Below are 15,142 nucleotides of genomic sequence, written 5' to 3' on the forward strand. Positions count from 1 at the left end.
GAAAAGGATTTCCCTGAAGGTAATCTAGGTGGTGGTTTCCTTGAGGACGACGACGACAACGTTCCGGCCCTGTCTATGAGGGGCGAAGGTACCAGCGAGCTTGACGATGAGTTTTTCTCCGGCCCGTAGCCTGTTATTCCGGCATCTATTGCAGCTTACTACCCGAGCTGAGATCATACATGTGTTCTAATGTAGTCTCCTACTGTTCAATGTGGACTTCTAAGTACGGAATACAACTCGAACGGACGTGTGCTCTGAGGCCTGAGGCTCTGTGGGCGCCAAACTGTGGTGGGGAGATCTCGGATCGGGCGTATTTCGCATTGGCCAGAATCATGATTTCGGTCGGACGAATCTCAGACAAAAACCAACGCTCAAAGATCACGATTCCCCGAATCACAAAATCCGCCAGATCTTGAGCCCCACAGTCTCATCCGTGCAGCTGTGTATTCGACGCGCGGCAAGGATTATTTCTTGGCTTGCGCACATGCGAGTCGCCGCAAAGACCGGCAACTTCAGTCTCGTTTCCAGACATTCTGACCCCATTATCTTCATTGAAGCCATTAAAAAACGGAGTTTGAATTGGCATACATCTGCAACTTGACCGAGAACAAGTCATTAACAGGTATTCATTCCCTTGCTTACTGATCGTGCTTGCACGGTCTCTGCGAACACCTTCCAAGAGAGAGGGAACGGAACTGTGGCAACCTGAGGTTCGTACATGCGAATCGAGCTCGGCAGATTTTGAGGACTCTACATGTATACAAGCTAATCTTTCGGATTATCCAAGTCAATTAAGGAAGCCAGCCCTCCTCCAGTACCCTATCCACGCCCGCGCGTGCCGCTCGTTAATCTGAGATAGCTTCTGTACCGATGGACATAATGTCCTCAGCTTGGAATTGTCGTACGTCGAGAAGCCTCCAGCTTCTAGAACGACATCTTCTGGGACATCGTACAGACGACGCCGGTCGACGCCAAAGGCCCGGAAGTAGTCCAACAGTTTGAGAGCGGGCTACCATTGCCGTCAGACATAGCTCGCATGTTCAGTACGTAGTCACTCACTATGCGCTCTAAATCCTCCGTGGTTGCATTACTTGCTGCACGCTCGAGCTCTTCGAGCCACACGCCATACGGCACAACGTTCAGAGGACGGTCGTACAGACACAAGTTGATGTCTTCCACGACCTGCTTCCAGGGGACCGGACGTGGGTGGACGGCGTTGATCAACGCGGGCAGCTTGTCCTCCGACAGCACGACATCTTTGACGACGTTTGCCACCGCGTCCATCGGAATCCATGACACAACCTGCGGAACGCAAATGTCAGGCGGCAGAACGCTATCCAGACGTGGCTGAACGCACCCCATCGAGTTCGGGCAGCTTGCCCATGGCAATGCTCGATTTGACCAGGATGGGTACCCACTCGCTGGTCCCCCATGCTCCAGTTGATGCTGAGCCGCACACCTGCCCGACACGCAGCGACATGCAGGAGAGCCCGCGCTCAGCCGCTCGGGCCAGGAGCTGTAGAATGGACGTGAGCACATCGGCTTGTTGCAGAGACGCCGCGACGTACGTTCTCTCCCACGAACTTGGACGACCCGTATCCCGTGCTCACAGACAACGCAGGGTCAGAAAGCGGCTCCTCTGGCACAGGCCCTTTGGAGACGTCCCAGTCTTGAGCAGCAGAAACAGAGGAGACGAAGATGAGCCTGGCGGAGCACTCCGATGACGCGCAAAAGTCGATGAGCCGCCGCGTCCCTGAGACGTGCGTCTCAAAAGACGGTAGAGAAAGATTGAAGTCGACGCGCCACGCATTGTGGATGACATGCGTTACGTTCAACTTCAGCTGTTAGTTACGGGACGTCGTCAGCCCGAGAAGATCATCGCATGCGTCAGAACGTACTTCATCGAAGACCACCTGCTCAAGACCGAGTCGCTCATCTGTCGCATTGCCGAAGAGCTGGACGAGTTTATTGCTAGAAAGCAGTTCTATCGGAAGGCCTCGCTCGGCGAATGCTTTTCTCTGCCGCTCCTTGGCCGCAGCAGAAGGCCGGTTAAGCGTGTAAACACGATGGACCGCCGGCTCTTGGAGGAGCGTAGTAAGCATGTGCGATCCTACGTTCCCCGTCGACCCCGTCAACAAGACGACGGCGCCAGCGCGGCTGATGGAATGTGTACGAATAGGGGTTGGAAGATCCCGCGAATAAGTGTCAAGCATCATCTGGACTTCTTCTACGGCGGTTCGTCTTGCAGAATCCTGGCCTTCGTTGACCAGCTGGGAGATCGCGTTGGCCAGCTTTCTCAGCGTGGGATGGCTGAACACGAAGTTCTGAGAGACTTGGTGGACTGCGTCCTGGGCGGAAGGGTCCGCACTAGACCGGAGAGCGCCGATGATGCGGTTCCTGAGAGCTGCAGCGTGTAGACTGCGGAGTGGCCAGTGTTAGGTGACGAAATAACATTGAGTACGGTAGTTTACTTACCTATCGAAGCCTTGGTTGAAGATGTCTTTCGACGCAGAGATACGAGAGCCGTCTTTTATGCTTGTACAAAGCTCGACCAGCCATTGTTCAATATCTTGCGAAGACCACGATGCCGGAGGAGGGATACCATCGGAAGGAGCACTCTCCTTCGCTGATTCATATCTGAGCAGATCTCAGCTGATGAGATGGGGATAACGTATAAATACACTTGCAATTGCTCAATTTCGACTTCGTAAAGGTCTAGCGCCTGCTTGCGTATGACTGTGCTCTTTGCCGCTCGGGGTAAAGGCTTGCCAGGATCCGCAACCAAAATCATCTCTTTAAAGACGCGCGCGAACGCAGGAGCTTTCGCATTTGCTTCCTGGACGGCGGGCCTAACCTATCGTGAGTCAATGTTATTACCCGGCCTCGGAAGGAAACGCACCAAATCAAATCCCGGGTTCGCTCCACGTAGACAGGATCCTGCGGGTTACCCTCGTATCCAGGCCCAACTTCTACGAGCACCCCACACTGAGCCCTCCCCCTGCCAAACATGACCGCTCCTGTTACGGCAGAATGTGCATTCAAGACGCCCTCCTGAGGGAGAGGAACAACCTTCTCGCCAGCACCGAGGACTATCACGTCGTCCTTACGGCCAACACTGCAAGCGTGTGCTATAAGTCGAGGCGCAGTTAGAAGAGCAGGTATCGTACATTTTCCATAGTCCAGACTTGGAAGGGTGCGGTATCCACAAATCCTTGGTGGCATAGCCCCTTGTGTCAGGTAGATTTTCCACGCTGGGGCGGTGGGTCGGGCAAGTCTATGATGGTACGACGCAATTCAGTCGCTAACCCTTACACGCAACGTACGAGTTGGCACGCACCAAGAACTGCAGCTCGTACGTCCCATCACCCTCTGGGACCCATCGTAGCTTGACGTAGTCCGAGAATGTGAACCACTGCCAGTCCGCGCTGGTCTTGACCGGCGCATCGGGGCCCTGCGAGTCGTCCGCATCCAACAGGCGCGTGTGGTTTCCGAACTCGGTGGCGCCATAGCCGGCGCAGAGTTTAACTCCGGCGTTGTGGAGGCGTGAACCTGTCTCGGCTGACAGAGGCCCTCCGGCATAACCCTGTCTTGAGGTCAGCTTAATTGCTATGACGAAGGGCAGAATACACACCAGGAAACGCAGGGATGCAAGGTATTGAACATCCTCCGCTGATTTCGCCCAAGTCTAAGACCCCGTGAGCATCGTTCAGAAGCGAGAAATCGCATGAACCCACCTCTATAAAGGCCGGAACAATTGCGATAGCATTGCATCTGAGAGCTCTACAAGCGTCGAGAACGTTCTTCGGTGATGGAACCGGTGGCGGCGCAGGAGCCCTCGGAGCGTACAATCCGACTGGTCGTCCGTTGACAAGCGGTGCGTATAGTTGCATCATGAACGCGAAGGTGTGGAACGTTGGGAGTGGCATTACACCCCATAATACGTCCTTATGCCTCCAGTCAAGCAGGACGTCTGCGTATCAAGGCGCGTCAGAGGTGACACCCTCAAGGAACCGCTAGCCGACGTACCGCTGTTACACCAATGTAGGATGTTGATCTGCCTCTGAGGTATAGCCCGAGGAAGGCCTGTCGAGCCCGAGGAGTGCAGATAGAGAACAATATCCTCCATGTCGTGGGGTTTGCTCGCCCTCGGATACGGCGTACACGGTGCGACACGGCCGTTCTTGTTCAGGTCAGGGAATATCTCGAGCAGGCCGGGCAAGCTGTCGACTCCGAGGCCGTACTGCTTCTCACCAAGCTGCGTCTTGACAGCAGACACAAGTGGTGCAAACTCCGGCTGCGAGATGATGCGATGACAAGAGGTTATTTCCAGCATATTGAGGATAGCTGGGATGCCGTTCCTGGGAGACATTGGGAAGGGCTTGAACCCAACAGCTCGTCAGTTACTACTCAAGATGGTGCAAACGTACAGACGACGTACCACAAAACCAGCGCGAACAAGGCCGACAATGAGAGCGAGATACAATACAGAATCGCAATTAATGAGGATGGCAACAACTTCGCCTTCCGGTCCCCCTCTGTTGGGCCGGAGCATATGTGCAATCCTGTGCGTTGCATTCGCGAACTGTAAGAAGGATATCGAGCCAGGTTTCGACCCCTCTTGCGATGGCCACAGAACCCACGGCTTATCAGCGTTATGCTCAGCGTGGAAGTCAGCGAACCCGGGGAGTACAGGGATTAACCCATCGAGAGGCGGAAAGGCCGGGCAGTCTGACATGATTCAGAGTTATGAGAGGCAATCAGAGCTAGTGGGGATTAGGGCTCGCATTGTCTGGTCCATATATACAATGTGTCGGAATCAGCTTCTTGCCTGGAAGATGCTTCCGTGCGAATGCTGTGAGACGCAGGCGCTTGTGAGAGGGTGTATGGCACGCTAGGGTACGATGCACTGCTCCGTTCAGCGCATTCGCGTAACGAGTTTGATCATGCGCTGCTGATGCGCCTGACATGTTTTGTGAAAAGCAGATGACGCGAGGATATCGGAGACAGCTTCCCGCTCAGAACTCACGGTCGATCCGAGGAAGCGGCGATTTCACGTGGCAGAGCTGTGGTCGTTGCGGGCGGCTATAAACATCGGCGACTCACAACTTGCGGTGTTCTCGCGGTACCGACCCCGTTCTGGTAAATGGTGAGATTGACGGCATTGTTGAACTGATACGAGCCGGGAACAAGACAGGGCCGCGTGAGAGTGACTAACGGTCCTAGTCGGATAGGATTCAACACCGCAATTGCGCTCTGTGAACTCCCGGTCAATGGCAAGTTGAATGGAACTAGGCACGAGCATGCGTTCACCCAGGTGCGATATGGGGACGATCCTGAAACACGGAAGCTGGGATACACATCTCGGCTTCTAAGCACTGAAGCCAACCCCGCAGCAGTGTGAACATTCCCGTAGCTCGCCTCAACAGTCGGCCAATGACACAGCCAGTGATGGGGAAGTCCTAGTATCCGCGCCCGTGAGCGCGTCAACCAGAACGAATGATGAAATACCCACCACGGCGTTCGTGAGGACATTGTCCGCATTTGGGTCCAGACATATTAGTCCTACATGCGATGCGATATGCAACGACGTATGTATCGGTAGCAGGTTTACGCCAATCTGTTTCGTCCAGCCTTGTTGGGGGCAGCGAGTTCAATTCTAGTGGAGTAATGAAATCACATGTCGCCTTTGTGCTCTTTGCAGCCAACGCAGATACGCTGTTCCAGCTTCCTAAGGCAGCGTTTTCAGTTGCCGTCACACATTACAGAGAGGGCGGCTGGCGGCGTGTCGGCATCATCGTCCCACTTCGCGGAGGGCTCCACCTGGGAGATAACGTTATGGGACACAGCAGACATGGTGTTACTTGTTCTTGCCATTGTGAACACGCCCGGCACAATTCAAAGCCTTAGCTTCAATCTTGCTGTCAACTCTAAGTGTGCCATCTAGGCACGAGCGATTGGATAATATTTCACTAGTCGCGCGAGGTAAGACATCCAGTACTTACCCAACGAACGATTTCCAAGACGGGATGACGGATTGTAGCGTATGTGTCGGCTGAGACTGCGCCTTCCACTCGCGCTCCGGTAGCGGGTCGCACCGAAGGTTTGTCGGCCTTCTGGTCACTGCAGTTGTAAGGCAGGGTCATGTATGCTAGTACGTCGTACGACATTGTTGTGGAGGTTCGGGGTATACCTGTACATGGTGGCATCTGAAGTTCGGACAGGATGCTGATGGCGATCGGGGTTAGGGTTTTACTAGCGCTCAAAGCTTGAGCTAGGCTCTCGGGCCAATCTCGCTGTATACTGTACTACTCCGAGTATGAGCAACCGGGCATCCTCAAGCGCGACCTTGAATCATTCCACAAGATTAATTTTACACAAATAATTATGTTGATATACAGATACAACAAAACACTAGCAATGCAGATGCCGTCGCCGACTCACGGAGGATGTCCAGAAAACCGTACTACACAGTTTTTCAACGGCTCATTTCTTCTCCATATAATGTTTCAAAATTAAAACATCATGGAAGAGATGCGAATACATGATAATCCATTTTTGGAGGGGCATTCTGAGAGTTGCAAGCTAGATAAATCGAATGCGCTCGTGGATGCAGTACTGCCCTGGGTGCACTTCCCCGGTAATGGTAGTAGACACAAGTTCATATTCACTACACAATATTGTGCTTGATAGATCCCATAGAGAGTATTGACATACAGATAAAGCGGAGTGGTACAGATGTAGGTGACTAGAGTCGGAGGTTGGACTTGAGAACAGTTTCATCTTCGCTCCCCTTTCTGCGCAAGGCGAGAGGATCTTCTCAGCTGTGTATTTTCAGAGAACTCCTGCTCGGGTGAAGAGGGTTTCCTGCCGCGCCCCGTCTTCACAGCCCCTCCTTTGGATCCCACGACCGCAGCAGGTTTGCCGGTGGCCCTCGTCAGCGCCTCTCTCTCTGAACCGCCACGTTTGCGCGATGTTTCAGTTTTGCGAGAAGTTGTAGCTTTGGCACCAATCTTGACCTGTGGCGCATTATCTTTCGGAGGAGGTATGTCTTTGCGTGCCACTCTCCGGCTCGGTGCAGCTGCCCTTGCAACTGTACCTCTGGGCTTGCGCGATGCGGGAGTCTTCAGCTTTCCTATCGTTGTAGTCTCAGTGTCGGGCTCGATCGCAGCTTTGGGCTTCAACGCAGCTTTCCCTTTGGCTTTCGAGGTCGTTGTTCGGGGTAGCCTCGCTGGGGCAGATTCCTCGAGCTCCTCGGGTATCGTTCCGAGAGCAGATTTTGCTGCGCTTCTCGTACGCCGTCGCTGTCGTGATCCTTCCTCGATACCGTCTTCACCGTCGGGGGATCCGGGCTGAGCGCCCGCTTCCTGCGCATCTTGGGGCGTGGGTCCCTTACTGAGCGGCGAGGTCGAGCTTCCGGAAATCACCACGCCTCCAGGGTTCTGCCTCCCACCAGAGAATAGGCTCACCCTTTCGCGGGACCACATCTGCGAACTACAGGAGCCTCCGAGGCGCTTCGCATTCCACTATCGTTCCTTCGCGGCACATACGTGATAATTCCTTGGTGGACGAGCTGATCGAAAGCCTTGTCTTCGTAATATACTGATATGTCGCGCTCATTGTTATCGTCGTCGAAGAACAGAGACTTGAGAACTTCGTTGAGAGCGCGATGGTCGAGTCCCCCGCGTGGGCCCGCGGGCGGGGCTGCGTTAGCGGCAATGATTTGGGAGGCTGAACCTACGTCGTCCCTCGGTCGCAGCGTCGCGCCAGGCGTCATCTCAAGAAATACCGACAGTTTCAGATCGCGTGCCTTAGGCTGAGGCCTGGGCTTGTCGGACTCGTCTGGTCGCGCCTTGTCGCTTGGTTTCACCTCGTACGTCGCGTATCGCTTGAGGTCCAGCTGACTATAGTGCTGATTGAGAAGGTCCCATGCCTTGGTCAAAAACACTTCAATCAGAGGCTTCCTGTCATTGTGAGGGAGAAACACGACAGGTAGCTGCCTGAGACTGATCAATGATAGCTTCGTCACTCCGCCCATAACGAAACCTTGGCCGACAGGTTCGTCTTGAAAGAAGAAGCTGTTCACCGCAACGGCCAGACGACTGTTCGTGTTGTTGAACTCGTTTCTCTTCTCACGCGTTGAGGGCACCTTCCTGTCCTGAGGACTGAACTGGTGCCAGTTAAACCGCATCCCCATGAAAGCTATCACATAGATGAACGACTCGATGTCATCGGCCACTTCAGGCGGTTTCCGCGGATACCGCAGCGATAGCACCGACTTGAAAGGTATAGTACCCTGGTGAACGAAATACTGATGAGTGAAAACGGATGTTCTAGTACGAGGACGCTGAGACTTACAGAAATGCCCGCGGGCTCGGATGCGGGTACAAGTTTGTCCATGTCTTCCTTGAACTTCGCGAGGTCCCAGTCGTTGAGGAATCCAGCCCCGGTAGCTGCATCTATCATGATGTTCCCAACGCTCACATCCCGGTGCAGGACCCCGGCATTCTCCCACGCCCTCCAGTGTGCTTACAGGTCATGAGCGAGCTGGCGCGGAACGTTTGCATGTGCAAGACTCACCGACAAGCGCGTGGCCCACTATTATCAGTAGCTCTGCCGAATCCTTGTACGTCTCCAGCATCAAGCCAACTTGCTTGGTCACCAGACGAGTATGAACCCGTCGCGAGTGTCTCTCCTCGTGCGGAATGTGCGTCAGATAGTCCTGTGTCAACGTGCCATGACGACCGACGTCGCCGCCTGCCATAGGCAGGGCAATATGCGGGACTTCGTGTTGGTGCAACCGCTTGTACGTCTCCAGCTCCGTTCGGACACGACCTAGACAACACCACTGGTCTTTGAAGAACACCAATTCGTGACTGTCAAGGTCGAATGCAATGTATCCTCGCGTGCACCTGCCTGTCGGCGAGTAATGGCCGGATATGTGGCGACCTATCAGGTAGCTCTTCGTCGCACCATGGGTATCGGAGCCATCCATCGAAACAATCGGACAAGAAACCTGGTAAGATAATTTAGCGTACACGCAGAAATAGTGATAAGACGGGCAAATACTTTGTAGATCGGGTAAAATGCACGATAGTCTAATATCATGTCGCGGTACTGCTGGAGATATTCATCGACGTTGTTGTAACCTTCGAGCTTCTGAACGTCCTCGGAAGACGCCAGCACAGCTGTCTCGTCGAACCCCCATGCGTTCAATCGGGAAATTCGGTACACAATGTTGTAGAAGATCTCCGAGTCCTTCGAGAGATTGATAGCCGGGGATACAAGGCATCCGAGACGGTCCCACCGAAACACACGGGCCCAAGTCCCTGCGATGTAGAAAGCGAAGTAGTGGGTCCGATGCTGACGAAGCATGGCCTCGGTGAAGTACTTGATGAACTGGGCCCTCGCAGCCCTCGGTTTGTCGCCGTCCCGAAGGAGCATAGGCTTTCCGTCCTTATCTGCTTCCTGCTCGAAGTGGAATCCAGAATCCTTCTCGTCGTCCTTGACCTCCACAAAGCTGACTAGCCATCCCCAAGCGGTACGCGCTCTGTAGCCGTCGTTCACCATCTCGTCCTCTTCATACTCAGAGTCTGAGTCCGAGCCTTCCGAGTCTGAGGCTTCTGATGCAACTGGGTCGTCCCCTTTCGTCTTCGGCATCTTCGCACGTTTCGACCTGCTTGTCCTTGTCGGTTCTACCTTCCCTGACCTTGCACGCTTCCGTTTCAGCGGTCTCACGCCATCTTGATATGCGACAACTGCGCCCTCTAACGCCTCGCAATACGACCCGATGTCTGGCCGATGGTCCGTGTGAGCATCTTCTGGGATGTGTGCTATATTCTTCCATCGATTGCGTGTCTCGGCTAGCTCCTCAACTGCGTTGAACGCGTCGCACTGAGTGGCACGTTAGCGCGCGAAGGGATACAATGTGGCATGATAGGCTGAGTGAAAGTTTGCCGACTTACCAAGGGATTATACTTCCGATGTTCGCTCGACAGCTTCTTGAGAAATGTAAATTTCGGGAGACCCTTCAGCTGCTCGTGGGATCGATCCTCGCCAGGTATGATCTTCTTGAACTCGTCCAGAGCAAGTTCGACAAACAGGTTGTCGACTTGAGCGAGTGTCATGGTACCCCATGTTGATAGCTTCAGCGGACTGTCTTCCTTCGAAGCAAGGCATTCGTCGCTTCCAGGTGTGCGGCCACAGGGCGAAGCCATGAGTCCCTTGAGGATGTAGATCGCAGCAGCGTTTCTGTCGTCAGGGGGAGGAGTACAGAACCGTTCGTCTAAGTCTTCACGTTCCTCTAAGTCGTCGCAGTTCGTGCAGCACTCGGCCGACAGGGACGGGTGACAGGATGAGAGCCCAGCCGGCGGCGCGGAGGGGGGACAAGTGGCGAGATGAGGGGAAGGAGAGTGACACCCGCCACCGCCGCCAGGATCGTATGAGTGACTGGCAGATAGTGTTGAGTGGCCCTCCATGATAGAAGTGGTGGGGATGAAGGTACATACTGCTAGGAGAACGCGGATTATAAACAAACGAGCTGTCCTGTGGCCCAGTCGCACGTTACAAAAAGTCGTGGCGGCAAAGGTTTGACCACACCACGTGATCCAGTCCCAGGGAACGGGATTCTAGAGTATGTGGTCTGTGCACAAGCATGCCCTTTGTCCGGAGGCCTACGCGCTAGTAACCAATCAGCCTTACTGGGTGCATCGCTCAGAGTGTGAAGATAGGCCTTACAATACGCGAAGATTCAGACACGACTTGCTATGCAACCAGCTGTAATCAAAAACGCACCGTTAAAGTTGAAGTCAGTAATAAACCGTCGCAAGGTTCTTATCGTGGCTGGACCGCTCATTGTTGTCTGTTGTCGTTCAGGCCCTCTACGGCGATCACCGGCTTTATTTCGAGCGCTCGCTCGCACTCGGGTCTTTACACAAACTACAACACTATGATGGCACCCTGGTTAATAAGTGTTCCCTGCTTGATTAATTCGCTTTTGCTACTTCAATCTGCCTCCGGAGGTACTGGGAAATTTTTTTAAGATAGATCTGTATTCATGCTATAATATGATACCCATATCATGACAGACATAAGGTGAAAGATGGTATGGTATTTTTGTAGATGCTCAGAAGCAGTCCAAAACTGGCCGAAACATGCTACTGATGGCTTAATCCAACCAGATCTCGCTCACCAAATATTCTTGCGATCGTATTTATGAACTTGTGCACTTGCACTGAGCCTGGTAGGCTGATATATTTTGTTTTTAAAGTGCTAGGGTACATGCACAGAGAAGGAACAGTTGTGGAACGTTACAATGAACGGGCAAGGTGTGATGAAATTGTCACTCCGCCTGATCTCAGACACAGCAGGCAACAAGGGGCTCTCGATAGCAAGTCGCAACGACCTTCGCCAAGACCCGTCGGTTTGAAGACCTCTATACGTTGCTAGATCGAGGCCGTCGATCAGCCGCGAACGCAGATGAACTGGCCGCACACGAAGACCCGACAGAGCAGCCCGATAATGACGAGATATCACGCCCCACCACACCGCGACGTGCATCGCTTCCACTCTCACCCCACCCCATGCCCTCGCGCTGGAATCGTCGTCATATTATGCCGGCGCTGCCTACACTACCCTCTGTTCCCGGACCATCTCAGTGGCCCGAGTCCTACCATTCGCATCACGTCTTTGAGTATACTTACAGCATACCATAGCATCTATATTCCCGCTAGATTGTCTACCGAATTCTTAGTGTATATGTCCCTTGATTACTTGACCGTATACATGTTCTCGCGTGTGTCTACGTGACTTAAGGTCGACCTTGGAGAAACGGCTCGGCTTCTCGGCAGCAGCACGGCTCGACGGCATCTAGTGGGACACCAGTGTGACGAAATTAATCAACGAGGGAGCAGGTCCCATTTTGCGCACCGGAATCGATCCGCAGCTCTTGCAAGACCTCAATAAAATACAAAAAATATATGGATACGTAGTAAAGGTGTGCGCACATCGATTTATGCAGAACCGCTTACGAAGAGTGGCTGTGGTAAGCTACAAGAAGCAAATTTGCCCAATTTTTATGAACCAGGGTGCCATCATGGTATAGGACCACTCCTTGGGACACCTGATCAACATTTGCTGCCCTTTCGTATATCTCTCGCATATAAATACCAAATAAATTGTATTATATTACTACAACATATGAAATACCTCAGTGCAAAGATGCAAGGCGAAACGACAAAAACTGAAGTCAAGGCGAAGGGCACAAGACGGAGGTGGTCCAGGACATGATATGATCAATGTGACAATTTGTGACCTGTACCAGCAGTCTTGGCAGACGCGGCAGTCACGCGGCAGTCAGACTTGTCACGCCTCAGTCACGCCTAAGTTCAGTAGAATCATCTCTGATGTATTCTAGCTCGACACTTCACATCTGAGCATCATGCGCATTTTTCACACGAATGGAGCATAAATTTGAGTGTTAGCGAATATTTTCGCGAATTTTAGGCTCACTGCGCGACTCTGGTGACGGTCGCAGCATCACTCAAACCGGCGCGCTTGAAAATTTTTGAGGCTTGTTGCTCCTCCACCCACGCTGCAATCACCGGATGGCTCTGAGTTTTTGATGGCATATAGATATAAATGTATTATATACAGGAAAGTGATAGTGATAGGCCCTACAGGCTGTGCGAGGGCAGAAAGTGGCGCGTCCCAAGGAGTGGTCCTACACTGTAGTACTCATTAAAACCTCTTCAAGCATGGCCAAATTATATATATAAGAGCTGGTTCGAATTTAGCTTCATCGGAAGTTATGTCATTACTACAATATTCTATACAGGCACGATACATAATCAACAGTCTGCAATTTATCCCAAGTCCCCCTTGATCTTCCCTATGTTTTCTGCTCAGAAACAAGCCTCGAGTCGGGAGTGACTCCACCCTTCTCCTCATCTACCATGGTTGTCGGTGCGGAATTGACTCCATACTTCTCGTCCTTATCTGTGTGCATTGGTATCTCCTTCATCAGCAGCACCGACAGGAGCCCGAGCCCGGCGATGCCGATCATGACCTCAAAGATGACATCGATGCTGTCCGCGAAAGCGACGCGAACCTGTGTCCGGAGAGGCTCCTCGAGGCCGTCAATGAGAGGTATCGCGGCATACGCGATCTCGACACCGCCCGGGAACTGCGCGACGAACGCCGCGGGAAGCTTCTTCTTCAGCTCGTTCTGCAGCACCGTCGATCCGATGGTGATGCCCCACGTCTGCGCGAAGGAGCGCACGAATGCAAAGAATGCGAGCGCCGCTGCTGTCCGGTCGATCGGCAGAGGCGCAAGGGTGGGGAAGACGGTTGCTGGGAACTGTGTGGAGTATGTAAGTGGGGTATATGTTGAGATAGGCAGGAGGGTACGTACGAGGAGGCCTAATCCGGCTGAGACGACGACTTGGTAGCCGGCCCATTGTGCCGTAGAGGCACCAGCCTTCAACAGGCTTGCTAGACCAAATCCGATGGTGATCAGAATCCAGCCTGCGTAGTTTACTGGCATGTATCTCTGGAACCGCTCGACAGATATACCGCATATCATGGCAAAGGCGGAGATAATGAGTGCAGTGGGGAGGGTCTGTACTCCAGACCGGACCGGTGAAGATCCGAGGACGGCCTGGAAGTAGACGGGTATGTAGTCTGTGAGTGACCGTCAGTCTCAGGTTTAAACTCGGAAGGACTAGATCTCACAGACGAGAGCCATGGTGGTGATACCGTGCACAAAGGTTCCTATATATGCGCTGAAGGTGGTCCGGTTGTTCAGGACATCCCATGGGATAGTTGGTTCCTTTGAAACCTTCGCTTCGTAGAAAATGAACGTCGCAACGAGGGCGAGTCCAATGACAAGGGGTGCCAGTACTTGAGCAGAATCCCACGGGAACCGAATCCCACCAAATGTAAGTCCAACGATCGCGAGTGTTGTCCCCGCAACAATGATTGCATTGCCCCTGTGAAGTGACCATCAGTCGGCCATTGAGCAGTGAACAGATCCAATACTTACGACCAGTCTATCCGCGCAAACTTCTGTCGGACAGAGCCCTCAGGCGCACGCACTCGGAGGAAGAACCATACCAAGACGAGCGCAATGCCAGAAAGTGGTAGATTCAAGTCTGTGAAGCCGAGTGTCAGACAGAATATATCGATCCGATATTTAGCTTACAGAATAGCCATCGCCAAGATGCCTCGCCAGCAAACGCCCCTCCCTACATCACACAGGTCACTGCCAGATACATAGTGTGGAGAAGCGAAGACTTACGACCGGAGGGCCGACGCCACAAGCCAGAGCCCATGTCAGACCAATCAGGCCCTGGTACAATCCCCGCTCCGCGAGTGGAACGAGGTCAGATGTGATGATTTCTGTGAGGTTGATAATGGCACCACCTCCGATGCCTTGTACCGCTACAACCGTAGATGTTAACAACGTGAACAAAACATAATGTGCCAATTGGATGTACTTCGAGCAGCGATGAGCATGTTCATGTTCTGTGCTGACCCAGACAGGGCGCTGCCGACAGCGAAGAAGATGATGGATCCAAGCATGATAGGCTTCCGCCCAAATATGTCTGCGAGAGCTCCAGAGAGCGGGAGCACCGCAGTACTGGAGAGCGCATAGGCGGAGCCGACCCAGGAGTAGTCGTCGCCACCGTGGAGGTCCGCGGTGATCGTCGGGAGCGCTGTGCCGACCGAGGTCATGTCCAGTGCGCTTAGAAAAGTCGAGACGAGAAGGGCGAGAAAGATGAGCCAGAATGCGGAGCCCTTCGCCTTGGGGGACGAAGCAGACTGCTGCTGTCGAGGATTCGTTAGTGTGTCTGTGCTCGACATGGTAGAGCCAAGGTAGTGTCGATTGTGAGCTTGAGAAATGTTCTTCCATCTCCTTTCGCCCTATATACTCCCGAAAACGGGGGCATCATTCTGCTAAGAGGATGTATGTACTCTCCGAGTGTCCGAGGCTGTCTGAGGCAGTACGCATTGATATTGCAGTACTAGATCGCAGTAGGCACCAGGAACCGGAAAGAAATCGAGGATCTGAAGACTCAGGATTTTTACGCGTCCCGATGACAACGTTGATCCTCAAGATGCAGAGACAATGCAAAAGTGCTGGCCG

The 15,142-nt window shown here is 53.2% G+C and overlaps 3 protein-coding genes across 3 annotated transcripts; all 3 read right to left on the reverse strand.

Moving 5' to 3' along the window:
* Positions 1-602: 602 nt before the first annotated feature.
* PHACADRAFT_208208 (uncharacterized protein) lies at positions 603-4,735 on the reverse strand (the record flags this gene model as incomplete). The annotated part of the gene is made up of 14 exons (XM_007394822.1): positions 603-1,009; positions 1,060-1,302; positions 1,358-1,516; positions 1,569-1,841; positions 1,899-2,418; positions 2,476-2,637; positions 2,682-2,849; positions 2,900-3,115; positions 3,168-3,274; positions 3,338-3,583; positions 3,632-3,685; positions 3,735-3,970; positions 4,027-4,378; positions 4,439-4,735. The coding sequence occupies 14 exons, from the start codon at positions 4,733-4,735 to the stop codon at positions 788-790; spliced, it is 3,255 nt and encodes a 1,084-aa protein (XP_007394884.1). The 3' UTR covers positions 603-787.
* Positions 4,736-6,704: 1,969 nt separating this feature from the next.
* Positions 6,705-10,475, reverse strand: PHACADRAFT_208209 (uncharacterized protein; the record flags this gene model as incomplete). The annotated part of the gene is made up of 6 exons (XM_007394823.1): positions 6,705-7,491; positions 7,548-8,293; positions 8,356-8,525; positions 8,578-9,013; positions 9,067-9,891; positions 9,963-10,475. The coding sequence occupies 6 exons, from the start codon at positions 10,473-10,475 to the stop codon at positions 6,777-6,779; spliced, it is 3,405 nt and encodes a 1,134-aa protein (XP_007394885.1). The 3' UTR covers positions 6,705-6,776.
* Positions 10,476-12,886: 2,411 nt separating this feature from the next.
* On the reverse strand, positions 12,887-14,859 carry PHACADRAFT_142175 (uncharacterized protein; the record flags this gene model as incomplete). Its single annotated transcript, XM_007394824.1, has 7 exons — positions 12,887-13,354; positions 13,409-13,677; positions 13,729-13,985; positions 14,039-14,147; positions 14,198-14,240; positions 14,294-14,436; positions 14,493-14,859. The coding sequence occupies 7 exons, from the start codon at positions 14,857-14,859 to the stop codon at positions 12,887-12,889; spliced, it is 1,656 nt and encodes a 551-aa protein (XP_007394886.1).
* Between the last annotated feature and the right edge of the window lie 283 nt (positions 14,860-15,142).

This window comes from Phanerochaete carnosa (assembly GCF_000300595.1).
Source record: "Phanerochaete carnosa HHB-10118-sp unplaced genomic scaffold PHACAscaffold_4, whole genome shotgun sequence".
NCBI classification, from domain to species: Eukaryota; Fungi; Basidiomycota; class Agaricomycetes; order Polyporales; family Phanerochaetaceae; genus Phanerochaete; species Phanerochaete carnosa.